The sequence below is a fragment of the Rhinolophus sinicus genome, chromosome 14 (assembly GCF_057876585.1).
Source record: "Rhinolophus sinicus isolate RSI-liver-muscle chromosome 14, RSI-T2T, whole genome shotgun sequence".
NCBI classification, from domain to species: domain Eukaryota; kingdom Metazoa; phylum Chordata; class Mammalia; order Chiroptera; family Rhinolophidae; genus Rhinolophus; species Rhinolophus sinicus.
The window spans coordinates 182,200,631-182,216,103 of record NC_142514.1 but is presented as its reverse complement, the minus strand read 5'-3'; the positions used below and the strand labels follow the sequence as shown (position 1 = coordinate 182,216,103).

General features: G+C 50.0%; 1 protein-coding gene across 15 annotated transcripts; it reads left to right on the top strand.

Moving 5' to 3' along the window:
* Positions 1–368: 368 nt before the first annotated feature.
* On the top strand, positions 369–14,454 carry SF1 (splicing factor 1). Of its 15 annotated transcripts, none has more exons than XM_074336629.2 (14): positions 369–777; positions 909–1,115; positions 2,373–2,501; positions 5,203–5,278; positions 8,297–8,449; positions 8,633–8,722; positions 9,081–9,264; positions 9,355–9,470; positions 9,573–9,680; positions 10,792–10,972; positions 11,233–11,510; positions 11,833–11,892; positions 11,996–12,175; positions 12,916–14,454. In XM_074336629.2, the coding sequence occupies exons 1-14, from the start codon at positions 747–749 to the stop codon at positions 13,163–13,165; spliced, it is 2,043 nt and encodes a 680-aa protein (XP_074192730.1). In that variant the 5' UTR covers positions 369–746; the 3' UTR covers positions 13,166–14,454. The 15 variants fall into 15 exon arrangements, with proteins under 15 accessions (XP_074192730.1, XP_074192737.1, XP_074192739.1 ...); XM_074336638.1 differs by lacking the exon at positions 909–1,115 and having other exon boundaries at positions 577–777; positions 11,233–11,506; positions 12,916–13,120; positions 13,554–13,798; XM_074336628.2 differs by having other exon boundaries at positions 607–777; positions 11,233–11,506.
* Positions 14,455–15,473: the final 1,019 nt, after the last annotated feature.

Here is a 15,473-nt window from a genome sequence, read left to right as displayed (position 1 = left end):
TCCGTGTTACCATGGGAATCGAGGGTTGACGTCACTTTGGGCTTTCCGCTCCGGACCCAGTGAACAACCGTGAAGGTAGGGGCGGAGGCGGCTTTGACCCATCTACGCATGAGCGCTCCTACTCCACTCCTCCCCGCCGTAAATTTCGTTCCGCCGTGGCTTTTCCGCAGCGACCTTTCGCTTACTCCCATCGAAACTGCTCCCCAGGGACGGGGAGTGGAAAAAGACTCGAACAAGAGACAGCCAATCCTATGACACTACGATGCAACCGAGTTTGACTGATTCCCTCAACTGCAGCCAATGAGAGCGCTCTTGGCGCCTACGTCAGCTTGCCCCACCCTAACCCCGCCCTTCTGGACTCCGAGCTCAGTTCGCGCAGTAACAAATGAAGTGCGCGCTGCGACACCTCCCAGCTCGCCAGGCTCGGCCGCCATTTCCTCGCCTGGCCTAACGGTCCGGCCAATCCCAGCGCGCATCGAGAAGGACTGAAGCTCCGCCAATTGGAGGCTGCCAATTCCGACCCTTTGCCTCGGCCCGGCCCAATCCAGGCTTCTGCCCCTTCGCCCCCGGCCCGCCCCCGCGGCGGCCTCTCTCCTCCCTCTTTGTGCGTCTCGCGCCGCCGCCGCCCGCCGCGTGAGAGGACGGATTCCGCGCGCTAGCGCAGCGACTCCCTCCCCCCTCCCCGAAAGATTCGCTAAGGAAAAGCCGCCGCCGAGGAGCCGCCGGTGCCGGTCCCCCGGGGCGCCATGGCGACCGGAGCAAACGCCACGCCGCTGGGTAAGCCGGGCCCCCCCCCCGCCTTCCCACCCTTCCCGGGCCCAAAGGGGGTTTCAAGCCGGGGTCACCGCCTGCCCCCAGACCCGGGGCGGAGCTGCTGGTACCCAGGCCGCTACCTCCCCCGCCCGTAGGCTCGGTGGGGGCCCTGACCGCGGCCTTCCCGTTCGCGGCGCTGCCTCCGCCGCCGCCCCCCCCACCGCCGCCACCGCCCTCCCCGTGCTCCTCGTACCCGCCGCCGCAGCCGCCCTCTCCGCCGCCGCTCTACCAGCGCGTGTCGCCGCTGCCACCCCAGCCGCCGCGTCAGGACCAGCAGCCGGGCCCGGCCGGCGGCGGAGGAGGTGAGTCGGGCCGAGAAAGCGCGAGAGGCGTCGTGCGGACGGGCCCGGCCGGCTGAGGGGCGCGCGGCAGCGGTGACGGCGGCGGCTGCACGCGGCAGGGGCGCGCGCGCGCACGGGGAGGCCCTGGCGGAGGCGCTATGGGGCGCGCGGCCTGGTTTTCGGGCCTAGAGTGTTGCGCACGCGCTCTGGGAGAAGGGGGGGGGGAATCAGGGCGGGAGGTTTGCTGTGCGCAGGCGCAGTGTGCGGCCCGACCAAACCTGGGGGGCCCGCTGTTGCTCTCTAGCCCCAGGTGTAGGGGAGAGACGTGGAAGGGCTCGAGTAGGTGGACAGGGTGTTGGGTGTGAAAGGGTCAAGTGATGACGTGGAACATCCTCTTCCTGGTTGTAGAGCAGTCTGAACGAGAAAAGTACCCAAAATAGCTCGTCTGTTTCGGCTGCAAAGCAGGGTTTTTTCACTACAGAGAACAAAAGAGGTTGAAAGTTTTCAGGGCCTGATGGGGTCCAATCTGTTGTGTCTGTTGGAGGACATTCTGGTTTTTGCCTGACTTTCCTTCGTGTACCTTAGAGAATTCTGGTCTACCTTCCCCTCGTTGGGGCTTCCACCTGGGAAGTTGAACAACTTTTGTGTACTAAGTGTAGGGAGTTTCTGCCTTTGTATTGAAGGAGGATTTGACTGTTGTGTAGTTTGTTCTTTGTTGAACATTTGATAGTCAAGACACTAAGTTCCCAAATAGCCAGGAAAATCGAATGCTGATCTTGACTAAACTTCTGAAGACAAAAGTGATTTTGTTGCAGAATCCAGCCATAGGTTTAGTTGTGCTAACGGTGACTGGTGGGGGTGTGGAGCTGGGAGGGGCCAGCAGTCCTCCAATATAACTTTACAAATTTGTTTGATTATTCATTCCATTCTTACCTTCCCTGGGGCTTTTAAAGCATTCGTGGGTGATGTAGTGTTTATTTTGTCAATACTTTTATTTCTTTGTCTGAAGTTTTATGCATTAAGATTTATTGTCTTGTTTACATACTTCACAGAGTTTCTCTGAAATGTTACCTTTTCGGAACCAGGTCCAGGTCCCCTTGTAGTGGCCATATGTGTCTGGTTTTTTAGGTTTGTCTTCTGTTCTTCGCCGTTTACATTGTAGGTCAAGCTCTGTTTCACAGTCTGCTGAGACTGTAATGTCATAAATATGCCAAACTGCCTGTTGATAGCTACTCTGCTGGGTTTTATTTGCATCTGATGGACTTTATCTGCCTTTAGACTTCCCGAGTAAGAAGCGGAAGAGGAGCCGGTGGAACCAAGACACAATGGAACAGAAGACCGTGATTCCAGGAATGCCTACAGTTATTCCTCCTGGACTTACTCGGGAACAAGAAAGAGCTTATATAGGTAAATATACGTTCTGCACCCAAGTGCATTTTCAGATCGTTACTATTATGAGCAACATTTTATCTGTTGAAAGTTGGAGGCTTTAAAGTTTTCTTTTTTGAGATGAGGTATGGTCAGGTATGCTTTCACGATTTTGACCTAATTTTTCAGTTTTTGCTCTGAGTCCTGCATTTGCAGCTCCTTGTTTTGGTCTATATATAACAGCAGTGTTCTCCATGAGTTCCAGGAAAGTAGAGGGGCCCACTTAGGAGTGAGAATAGTCCCCAGTTCAGCACCCCACCCCACTCTTTTCAGCTGCTGTTCATTGCCAGTTGATGAGGTGAGTGTCTCCTGCCTCTCTGAACATGGCCCCAATGGAGAACACTGCAGGTGTTGCGTAACCAAGTACCTTCTTCAGAGTGTGGCCTTGCACCATAATTTCGTATTCCTCCCTTCCCCTAAAATGTGGTCTTTTACTTTTTATAGGTGCTTTCTGAAAGGAAAAAAACTCACTTTAATCAAAAAGTGGTTCTGGAAGTGTTTACAGTGCACCCCCTCTTTACCATTTCGTTGAGTTTTAACCTTTCCTTCAGCATCTTGTCTGGTTTGGTCTTTGGAGAGCTGTCTTAAAATGAGGGCTCTTACATTTACTACGAAATAATTCTGCTGGGAAAGGGATATTGCTTGGATATGGAATGAGTTACTAGGATAAAAGATCTCAACTGTTGGGAAGTTTTAAGAATTAAGAATGACTGTCCACAGTGGAAATGAAATTAACCTTAAAATTTCCTTTTTTAAAATACAAGGTTATTAATACAAGTTTTACTTTTATTTATGTACTTGTGCGGCTGTCTCAAAAAAGTTCACTTGATAATACATTTTCTTACTAACCAAATACACATCCCCTTTGGAATAAATTAGGGCAAAGGTCTCCTAGACCTAGGAGTCTGTGGCCTTCACAAAAAGCTTTAAGGCTGGCATGTTATTCTTGAGGATCATAATCTCTTACATGTTTTAGACTGCTGAGAATTGGATTTGAGATACTGGAATTGTCTAATGTTCACAGTACTAATATTTCTTCTTTCCCTATTGTTCCTATCGACTACCACCCACCCCCTTACGTCTCATATTAGATTGGTCTGGGTCTTCACAACCTTGTGAAAATGTCCCTAGTGGAGCGACTTACAAAATGGGAAAACAGACTCATTCTTTATATCTCCACTTCTCTTCTTGTGGAAGGAGTTAATGCCCTGAGTTTTAAGGTCTATTTATATCTGTAATAAAAGTAGCAAGAGTCAAAGTGGAGGCTGGTATGGATCTCTGCTCTAAGGAAGAGAGCAACCTTTTGATTTAAGTGCCAGTTATTTCCTCAGATCAGACCCCAAGCCCCTATAATCCAGTTAAGAGGACTGCCTACCCACCGTGAAGGTGACTTTCACCTTGAGTTGTTGAGCTTAGTACTTGACCTCCATGTCAGAACTTCTCTGGCATAAAAGAGCGTAGGGAGCCGTGAGTCTTACTCCTCTTCTGTCTCTCACAGTACACACTGCCTTGTACAGAGTGCCCACAATATCTTCTGATAGCGATGTGGATTTTCATATTTTCCGTTTGAATGGGTGTGGTGCAGCCCTGTGGGATGTAGTTAGAATTAGAAGGGTATCTTGGGTTAGACATGCATTAATCCTGTCTTGAACCAGTTCAACTTTAACCCAACCCAATAAGACTTGCCCTTATTAGAGATGCCTGCTCAGAACTCTAGGTGCTACAGGTAAGAAACGTGGTTATTCAGCACGCTGAAGAAAGTGATCTGGCTCAGCAGGTCCCATTATCGTGAGAAATCAGCCAGGTAACATTTCCCTGCAGTCACTGAACTTCTGTGCAACCCTCATCTCTTTCATGTGCAGCCTCATTTGTCAAGGTCTGAGGGCCACATACTTTCTCCTTGACCCACACTTTCCATCCTCTACACTCCTGCTTCTACTTCCACATAAGGAGCAAGTCTAAAAACAGACTTCTTGCATCTCAGTGTTACTGGTGTATTAAGGTATCTGGATTGTCATCTAAAATTTGAATGAAAACAGGTATTGGGAGATCCCTACTAGTATGGACCTGGTTGTACAGAAAGAATATGTACAAATTTCTATGAGGTATTGAATTGGTTATTAAATGTCTTAACTTGCTTAAGGAATTTTAAGCCTGGTATCAATGAAAATGATCTTTGCTCAACTGGTATTTTTCCTTGTCCCATGTTAATTGGGTTTCATTTTGGGCTATGCTTAATATTTAATGAAGAAAAATTAACTCTCAAGAGTCTTGCCCTCGAGAGAGTAATTATGTGGGAACGGTTTTGGTGATAATATACGTGGTTTGGTTCTGGGTGCCAATTATTAATAGCAAGCGTTTGTGGGGAGGGAGAGGTGAGATACCTCCTAATAATTGCTTTGATGTTAGCCTTAGTGAACAGTCTATACTGCTAACCCCTCTTCCAGCAAACTGTTTGCTTCCTTAAGTGATAACCATTTTGAAGTGAAAAATACCTATAGATGTAAATGGACTCCTGCCGATAGGTGGTTGGGAGTTTTTGCCTCAGTGTGTTCACTGATCAGTCGTCCCTTTCAAAGTCTCCGAGTTCTTCATGCTTGTTGTTGAGATTTGAGATGTTTTTTGGTAACATTGTCTTTTTTCCATCCTTTTTTTTCTTTCCTAACCTGGTTTCTTCCAGTGCAACTGCAGATAGAAGACCTGACTCGTAAACTGCGCACAGGAGACCTGGGCATCCCCCCTAACCCTGAGGACAGGTTGGGAAACAGTTTTAACCAGCTGACAGTAACGCTTTTACCTTTTTCTCAATACGTTTTACTGGTGGCAACATATTGTGTCAGTTCAATAAAATCCTAGTAAGACGACTGGTGCTCTGACCATTCTGGGGACTAGGGTTTAATTAGCAATATATATGGTCATGGTCAGTCATCAGTTAGAAAATTGGAATGAAACTTAATTATTAGCAGAATAAAAAGTTACAGGAAAATGGACAACTGGTTTCCAATTGTGGTAAGCATGTAGATTTTAACCTGATTTACCCACCTGTAGGGACAGGGAGATGGGCCGTTAACCAGCCTTTTCAGTACCTGCTTTGGCTGAAAGCCCAGGGTGTAGAATTTTTCTCACAGGTACACGATGCAGGGATTAATATTTTTGAGCATCACTGAATATGATCAGGCCAGAAACTCTTGTCGGCTCATTGCTACAATCTTCCTGCTCATGGTTTTGAGATGGTTTTAAAATAGATGAAATTTCTAACCAACTTCCTTCACTGCCAGTTAATTTTCAGCCTTGGCCATTGCCTGGGGGTTTTGGGAGGGGCCAGAATATTCTCACCTGTTTTGGGAAGGCAAGCAACCAACCCTAAATTACCTTTTTTTTTTTCCTTTTTAAGGGGAGTGTGGTCCTCAAACAGCTGTGGTCATATCATTTCAGTTTACAATTTCATCTTTGAAAAGAAAAAAGTCTATCTGAAGGAAATGAACTTTCTAAACAGGAATTTTATTGGCTGATTGTGGTCTTTGAACAGCTAAAATCTGGTCCATTTAATTTGAAGGACAATATGCCTCCCTCTCAATGAAATTGCTCTTAGTGCATGCTTCATAGTTGAAAACACTCTGCTTTAAAAAGTAGTGTTTTTGGCTTTTGTTACCCAATTAATAGCTCGTTAAATCAGGAAGATGCTGTAATGGTTTTAGAAGCTGCTCTCAGGCATCTTTCTGCTGCCCTTTGCCAAGAAACAAATTAATTTACGTCCCCATATTGACTTTATTTAATTTGTTATTTTTTAACGTGTGGATTTTGGTTGGAGGGTTGTGTTATGTTTTACATTTCTTGACCTCTTCTCCCCACCCCCAAAGATTTGCATTGTAGTTTGTAGACCACAACTGTTTAGTGCCTTTTTGGCCTTTTCCCTTTAATAATATGTCTACAGGTTACCAGGCAACTCCTCAAAAGGTTGAATTTTTAACAAACCTTTGCTTCCTGGAGAAGTGGGATTAGAATTTAGTTGATCTACATGCTGCCTACTCGAAGTGAAGAAGTTGGGCCATTCTAACCTTAGAATATCAGCTTTTGCCTTTCACATTCACAATTTGGGAAGAAGTTAACACTGTGGTGAGGCCTTTACATAACCAATTTATTTGGTACTGGTAAAGCTTGTTTTGGTGATTAGCCAGAAATGCTGAATTCTAGACAGCTATGGGTGGGAATTAGCAATGTCAAACATGTTAGAAATAAAACCAGAGCAGTTTTTCTCCCTTGGATTCAGTTTGAAAGAGTCCCTAATGCCTGATTGGTTTTGCTTTTGAGCCCAGGTTGGAGGGAAATGCATGAGTTTCTTACCTTAATAAGATTATTTCTTAAGAAGGTGTATTTTCAATATTAAGCCACTTTATGCCATTTTGATGTTGCTTAAGTTGCACAGTTAAAAATGTTTTAAAAGTGCTTGTAGACTTAAATGTGTAAGATGATAGTCAAATAAGCTGGGGTACGTTTGCTTTTGTTCACTATTACTGGATTGTGTTAACAGTTTATACAAATGCTAGAAACGGAGGTGTCATTTAGCCGTCATTAGCCATAAACAAACCTGACCTTTTATTCCATCGTGTGTGTAATGTGGTATGACATGGTTCCCTTTAGGCTGAAGACAGTGGGAGCAGCCGAGTTCAGTCCTTGCTCTCCAACTAGGCAAGGTTCTCTCAAGTAAACCAAGGGTATAGGAGTCTTGACTACTTTCAGGATGTTTTTTAATAACCTGATCCACATGGTCTCTTCCCTTCTTGCAGCTGCTACTAAATTTTCATTGAGAATATCAAGCTATGGTCCTTTTTGTAATCTTAACTCAGAATTCTAGGAGTGTAACTTCTCTTTTTTTTTTTTTATTACCGCAAAATCCAGCTGTGGTAAACTGACCATTTTATCATTACTATTTTTTACTTATAGCAACAGCATTTTACTCCTTAAAAAAAGAGAGAGAGAAAATCTGCTTTCTGGACTTGTAAACTATGGTGGAGAATCATAGGTTTTCCCCTTGATGTTTGCAGGTTCAGACCCTAGACAAGTACTTGACCAAATCTGCATTTGCAGCCTCTCTCAGAAGCTGCTTTAGCACTTAACGTTTTTCTCTACCCAGACTCCCTAACTTCGAACAGCCAGAAAACAGGTTGACTCCTGGGCCTTGGACACAGCCAGCCAGGCCATTGAAGGAAAAGCAGAGACGAAGCCTTGAACCATCTCTCTCCATTGTGGGGGCCAAGTAGCTGCAGTGGCCTCAAGTCCTAGTTGCATTGGGTTAAGGAGCTCATACTTACTATGTGGTAGGGGTACAGACACTCTTCCTGATAGGGCATGAGCTCTGCAGGAGTTAACATTTTACCTAAACTTGGGGTTTCCGTGGTTCATGAAGTTATAATACAAAGTTTTTGCAAATTGTAGAAAATCCATGTTTGGCAAGAAGACTCCAGAGGACCCTGTCCTTGCCATTTACAGTCCAAAGATTTTCCCCTAGAAGAACAGATTTTTTTCCCCTCTCATCACTTTTAGAAGCCAAACCACTTTTTTCCTCTCACACACACCCCAGTCCCCCGAAAGCTAAGCCAGCTTCCAGCTCCCTATCCCACACAGTCTTGAATGGCACACGTTATGGTCGGTTCCTCCGAAGAGTGTTGTGTTAGGGTCTGAGAGGCAGAGGGGCTGGGGAAGACTTATTATAGCCCGTGTGGGAATGAGAGAAAAGTGAAGGCAGAGCAGTAATGGTGGTCTGTTCTCCACAGGTCCCCTTCCCCTGAGCCCATCTACAATAGCGAGGGGAAGCGGCTTAACACCCGAGAGTTCCGCACCCGCAAAAAACTTGAAGAGGAACGGCATAACCTCATCACGGAAATGGTTGCCCTCAACCCTGATTTCAAGCCACCTGCAGATTACAAGTAAGAGGGGCTAGGTCATCTGGGACAAGGACCACATGCAGGTTATGTGTGACCTGCTAGAACAATTTTGGTACTATTCACTTTGACCCCAAATCACCTGTAATTAACACCAAGGATTCTAGAAGAGCTGTTGATTATCTCTGTCACCTCTCAGAAATGTGCAGTGAGTTTTTTCTTCCTTAGACCACCAGCAACACGTGTGAGCGATAAAGTAATGATTCCACAAGATGAGTATCCAGAAATCAACTTCGTGGGGCTGCTCATCGGGCCCAGGTGAGTGACTTCCAGCCTATAGGATGAATTCCTAAGAACCTGTGAGATGTGGCTGCACTGTGCCTCATTGGGTGCCATTAGCGGCTTACCTTCCTGTTTTAAGTAGGACCTTAACTTTGGCTGAGTTCATGGCTTTGTGAGAAAGTGTCTCTTAACTTCCCCGTTTTACTGCAGAGAAGTCAAATCTTGAGGATTGCTGCGGCCGGCCTTAACTTAGGTCATGGATCTTGTGGTGGGGAAATCCAGTTCTCTGCACTCAGTTTTCTGCCAGTGCCCGATTATCCTGCCTTCGGCCCCCTTTGGCGTGTGAATTTGCATGTCATGTATCTAACAACTTGTTCCTTTCTGCCTGTGATAGAGGGAACACGTTGAAGAACATAGAGAAGGAGTGTAACGCGAAGATTATGATCCGGGGGAAAGGGTCTGTGAAAGAAGGGAAAGTTGGGCGCAAAGATGGCCAGATGTTGCCAGGAGAAGATGAGCCACTTCATGCCCTGGTTACTGCCAATACCATGGAGAATGTGAAGAAAGCAGTGGAACAGGTGAGGGAGCTGGAAGGGAAGTTTCTTCCCAGACATGTAGGTGGTACTTGCAGTACTTACCTAACCGTGCCCACTGTGTGTCTCTGTTAGATAAGAAACATCCTGAAGCAGGGTATCGAGACCCCTGAGGACCAGAATGATCTACGGAAGATGCAGCTTCGGGAGTTGGCTCGCTTGAATGGGACCCTTCGGGAAGACGATAACAGGTATGTGATCAGTTTAGAAGGGAGTGCACGGAGACCTAAAGAGCCTAGGGCAGTAAAGGGAAATTGGCCATAGCCCTTGAGTTGACTTTTCTCTCTCAACAGGATCTTAAGGCCCTGGCAGAGCTCAGAGACCCGCAGCATTACCAATACCACAGTGTGTACCAAGTGTGGAGGGGCTGGCCACATTGCCTCCGATTGCAAATTCCAACGGTGAGGGGCTGCATTCATGGTTTCCTGGTGGCCTGTGGTGTACAGGACAGCTCTTGAGCACATTGGTTGGTTGGTTGCAATTAACCTATGGACCCAAGAGAAAATTCCTTTCTGTGAAAGTGATCTGTAATGGTGTGATTTAAAGCCCAGGGTAATTAAAAACAGCCTGTGCAGAACACCCCTACTTTACTGCTCATCTTGAGCCCAGGAAAACTGGGAACTTCCCATACTGGGTGTAAGTGTTTTCACTGTGGCTCAATATTAAATTAAGTAACGTATTTGCTGCTTAAGATTGATTTGAGAAAAACAAAGCAATGTATGGATTTTGAGCAGTTCCAAACGAGCACTTGAGGGAAACATTTTTCTACTTTGAGTGGCTTTGGTAAGGGAGTTACGGCAGTTGTGTTCCCATCTTGCATAGATTCTTCCCTTAAACTGGAAGTGCAGCTTTTTTTAAAAAAACTTATATTGGGGAACAGGGCCCATCAGTTCCAAGTCGTCTTTCAATCTAGTTGTGGAGGGCGCAGCTCAGCTCCAAGTCCAGTTGCTGTTTTCAATCTTTAGTTGCAGGGGGCGCAGCCCACCATCCCATGTGGGAGTTGAACGGGCAACCTTGTTGAGGGCTCGCGCTCTAACCATCTGAGCCTTCCGAATGGCTCCCCTTCCGGAAGCTCAGCAGCAGCTCATTGTCTTCAATCTAGTTGTGAGGGGCGCGGTTCACTGGCCCATGTGGGAATTGTACCGGCAACCCCGCCATTCAGAGCTCGTGCTCCAACCAACTGAGCCATCTGGCTGCCCCTGGAAGGGCAGCATTTGATGAAACTTGCTCTTCGGAAGAGCCTGCGCTTTCCTGGCCAGCACGGCTGGCTGTGATCTAGTGCTCACTGTCTCTGGGCTTGCCCCAAGGGTCCCTGTTGTGGCAGAGGTACAAGTAGCAATCCCAGGAGCAGAGCTGGGCACAGAACTGGAGAGTTGATGAGACTTTTGAGGAAGGTTTTGGAAAGCATGACTCAGTTCCTCAAAACGTTCTTTGTCAGTTCCTCAAGGTAAAAGTTTCCTTCTTGCTAATTTTCATGCCCTTCTCTCTTTGTGCCCTCCACCCCACTTTCAGGCCTGGTGACCCCCAGTCAGCTCAGGATAAAGCACGGATGGATAAAGAATATTTATCCCTCATGGCTGAACTGGGTGAAGCGCCCGTGCCAGCATCAGTGGGCTCCACCTCTGGGCCTGCCAGCACCCCTCTGGCCAGTGCACCGCGGCCTGCTGCTCCCGCCAACAACCCACCTCCACCGGTGAGCTTCAGAAGCTGGTTCTCGTGGTCTGGCCCCCCATTCTCTTTCTCAGAGACTAGGGGCTGTGACCAGGTGCTTTGGCCAGAGCAGGTTATTGGATGTGCGTGGCAACATTGTTCTTCCGGGATGTCAGGATGTTTGGGGACCTCTCATTTTGGGCATATTCTGCTCTTGTGTGTGTGGTCCTCTGATATCCGAAAGAACAGTGTTGCCACCAGGGGGAGCAGGCAGGAACGTTGGCGGGAAATGCTCTCACATAGTCTCTTATGTCCACCACCCAGAGCCGCCCACCCTGGATGAATTCTGGCCCTTCAGAGAGTCGGCCCTATCACGGCATGCATGGAGGTGGTCCTGGTGGGCCTGGAGGTGGTCCCCACAGTTTTCCACACCCATTACCCAGCCTGACAGGTGGGCATGGTGGACATCCCATGCAGCACAACCCTAATGGACCCCCACCCCCGTGGATGCAGCCGCCACCACCACCGATGAACCAGGGCCCCCACCCACCTGGGCACCATGGCCCTCCTCCAATGGGTAAGTAAGTGTCAGACCAGAAACCTTGGGCTTTGGGATAAGCAAGGGTTACATCAGGTGGCTGTAAACTGGAAGCAGCTCTCAAAGGGGCTGAGGATTGCGATGGGTCTCTTGTCAAGGCTTGGGTTCCAGAAGGAGCAAGACTCCTTCAGGAAGGGGTTTCTGTGTGGGGTAGGCGTAGGCCTGTGTCTCACAGGCAAGCTTGCAGAACTGCTCTGGTAAGAGTAGCGACTGCAAGCTGTGGGACCGAGTAAGCTGTTGGTGGGGGCGTCTTCTCGGGCCAGTTCCAATGTCCTGCTAAGTCCCTGCTCTTTCCTTCCATCAAGATCAGTACCTGGGAAGTACGCCTGTGGGCTCTGGGGTCTATCGCCTGCATCAAGGAAAAGGTAATGGAACCTGATGGCTGCTCACTGGGGGGCGGCTGGGCCTGGGAAGGAGTGCGGGTCTGTCCCAAATCGGGCCCCTCACCCTTGGCTCTGCCTCCTGCAGGTATGATGCCGCCGCCGCCTATGGGCATGATGCCACCGCCGCCGCCGCCGCCCAGTGGGCAGCCCCCGCCCCCACCCTCTGGTCCTCTTCCCCCATGGCAGCAGCAGCAGCAGCAGCCTCCGCCACCCCCTCCGCCCAGCAGCAGTATGGCTTCCAGTACCCCCTTGCCATGGCAGCAAAGTGAGTGGCATATTTTGGGCTCGTGGGGGTGGGTGGGATGGGGGTGGGGCTGAGAGGAATGAGAACGTCACAGCTCACATAGGCAGGTGACACCTTGGGATGAGGCTAGTCTCTGCTGCGGGTGTCAGTACTAAGGGCCTCATGGCCCTCAGGGGTCTTGGGGAGGAAAGCTGATGTTTGGTGTGGTTGTGTCTGGGGAGAGGTCTGTGGGGCCATGAGGGGGGCCTGCACTGCAGCTGGGGTGCCGGAAGTCCAGGCCCTAAGGCTGAGTGAGCTGCTGGCCGGCAGGAGCCGGTGCATATGGCCAGGGGTGGGTGGTGCATGCACGCTCTGGAGTGGGATGTGAGTGGGCCTGAGAGACTGCAGGGTGGGACCTGGCCGTGGGGAGAGGAGCTGTGGCCTTGAGGTTGAATGTGCCGTTCGGTGGTGGCGGCGGATGGGCGGAGGGATGTCAGAGCCGGTTCTTGTGTCTGGTACCTTCCCCATAGCCCTTCTGGGGGCATTGGTGACAAAGGGCTTACTCCGTTAAGCCCAGAGACCTCGAGGCTGACCCCAGGGTAGTCCTGCCCACCCCTCCAGCCCCCATCACAGGACAGCCCCGCCCGCCCGCCCCCCACCACCGTACCGCATGCCAAGCAAGGAGCAGGCGCCCCTCGCCCCCCCATCCCAAGGCAGCAGCCGCAGAGAGCCGCGGTGTGCCCCCCCCGCGCGTGTGACCTTGGGCTTCTTTACCACCCCAGATACGACGACTACCACCACGAGCGCTGGCACAGGGTCCATCCCGCCATGGCAACAGCAGCAGGCGGCTGCCGCAGCTTCTCCAGGAGCCCCTCAGATGCAAGGCAACCCCACTATGGTGCCCCTGCCCCCCGGGGTCCAGCCGCCTCTGCCGCCCGGGGCCCCTCCCCCTCCGCCGCCTCCGCCTCCTGGTTCCGCCGGCATGATGTATGCCCCACCCCCTCCTCCTCCGCCTCCCATGGACCCTTCTAACTTTGTCACCATGATGGGCATGGGGGTGGCGGGCATGCCGCCCTTCGGGATGCCTCCAGCTCCCCCACCGCCTCCACCACAGAACTAGACTCGGTTTTTTAAGAAAATATATATTATATATAGAGAGAATTGGTCTCGTTTAAACACACGCCGAACCTCACCATATGGAGCCAGACATTGGGACGCACGCATGTGATTGTGTGCACGCATGTGTGTGTGTGCACGCACCGGGCTGGGCCAAGCGACTGAGGACTCGCTTGGGTACGGGCAGGTGATAGTAGGGGCGCCAGCTTGGGCTCTCCTGGCGCCCTGTAGCATCGAGTGTCTTCTTTGTCTTCTTTCTCTCCTCACCCAAATCCCTTTGCCTCTCCCCAAACCGGGCCGCCAGGATCCCTCCCCGCGGCGGCGATGGCCCGAGCCATGAGAGTGAGGACTTTCCGCGCCCCTTGGTGACCCTTCCAGGCAGACAGCCTCAACAGCGCCCCTGGTGGACAGGATGGTTCGGCAAAGCAGCCTGAGTTATTTTTGTGGACGGAATCGGAACACGCTGGCTCCATATTGTGAAATTTTTATTAATTTTTTTCTTTTTCCTTTGTTATTTCCTTATCTCTTTCTTCAGACTCCATCCAAGGAGGCGCTCTCCCCGGTCTTCTGCTGCAATCAGATTCCTTTCCCTTTTCTCCATTCCTCACTCTTTCCAAGGAGAGGAGCAAATGAAATGGTTTTAGGCAAAAACCTTGGCCACTGATGTCAGGCTAGTTGAGAGGGGTGTTCCTTTGGTTCTAAGATTTCCAAGGTGCCATAGCCACCCCCAGAGATTTTTTTTATTTAAGTGTGGGGTTTTGTTTCTGTTGCCCTCATAGAGTAGTGCTGTAATCTCCAGGGTCCACATCTACCCTGCCACCCCTGCCAGCAGTAGGTATGGCCACCCAGGCACCTTGGGCTTGTCTGCCAGCCCAGAGAGTTTCCAGGCTCCCTGAGCGCCTAAGCTGCCTCAGATTCCATTTGTTCCTCTCCTTCCTGGAAGGCTTCCTTTTAAATTTTCTTTTAATCCCAAATGTCTGTTTTGCAGTGTCTAGGGGTTAGAGCCCCCTGTTTTTCGTTCTGCTTCCTTTTTCCCCTGCTTCTCTCTTCATGGAGTGATTATGTTGACAATAATGTATAATGCGCGTTCTCTTCACTGGTTTAACTGCAGAAATTTCTCTGGGCTTTTTTTTTTTTTTCGGTGTATGATTCAACACTGCGTTAAAGGGGAATGTTCCATTGAATAAAAGAGCAGTGTGGTTTTCTGGGTCTGTTTCTTTTTTCTCTTAGCCCCCTCAACCTCCACCAGCAGCAGCACCAGAGTTACTATACCTACGTTCAGCACTGACCCCAGTCGTCCCTTTTCCCTGGGGAACCTGTGGAGCATTTGCTAAGGAAACTTCTTTCCTGCCTCGCTGTGTAGTTTTGCTGGTGGATACTGAGCGTGGGGGGGGCCCCACCACTTCCCTCTTGTTTACTAGTTAATAGCTGAGAACCAGGTTCCTCCCTCCATGGTCACCCCTCAACCCCCTGGTCCCTGTCCATTTGAAGGCCTTTCCCTGGGGCTCAGAACCCCCACATTTGATGAGCTCCAGTTGTGATTTGTGCCTGGAAGCTGCCACCTGACTAAGGCCCCGGGCTTAGGGAAGCATCAGCACTAAAGGTCAAGCCAACTAATCCTACCAGTCGGGCACAGAGCAGCTAAAATTAAAACCGCCAAGTGGCTTTTCTTTCTCTGCTTGTAACTTGCGGCCTGTCAGCGCTGCAGACTTTGGGGAGTGGTGGGGGTGAGTGCCCCACCTCGTGCTTTGTAAGCACTTTGCCAGAGTCAGGCTGTTTGGTTCTTTTGTGTCTGGGGCGGTGGACAGTGCCTATTGTGGCACCAGAACAATACCTGTCCCTTGCCACGAGGCAGTGAGGTCCTCGCTGCTGCTACTCTGCCCTTGGGGAGAGCTGTGCTACAGCTGGCGCTTCCTCAGCTGCCTTGCCTGCCTTCAGGAAGGCTAAGGGAAAGCAAGCTTCTGCTTTCCCCCCTGCACCTCGCCAGTGGGGACATGGGCCTGGGCTGCATTCCAGCTCTGAGCTGGAGCTAACGTCTTCTGCAGAACTCATGTCTGGGCCTTGTCCAGGGTGCCTGTTCTGTGCTGTAGGCCTGCAGGGGCTAAGGAAGCCTCGGAAAGTTCAGTGGGTTCCCTAACTCAGCCGCAAGCCTCTGTTGACTGGAAGGAGAGGGGAAAGGGCTTTCTCTTTGTCCTTAACTGAGGGACTAGAGGCAGGGCCCAGG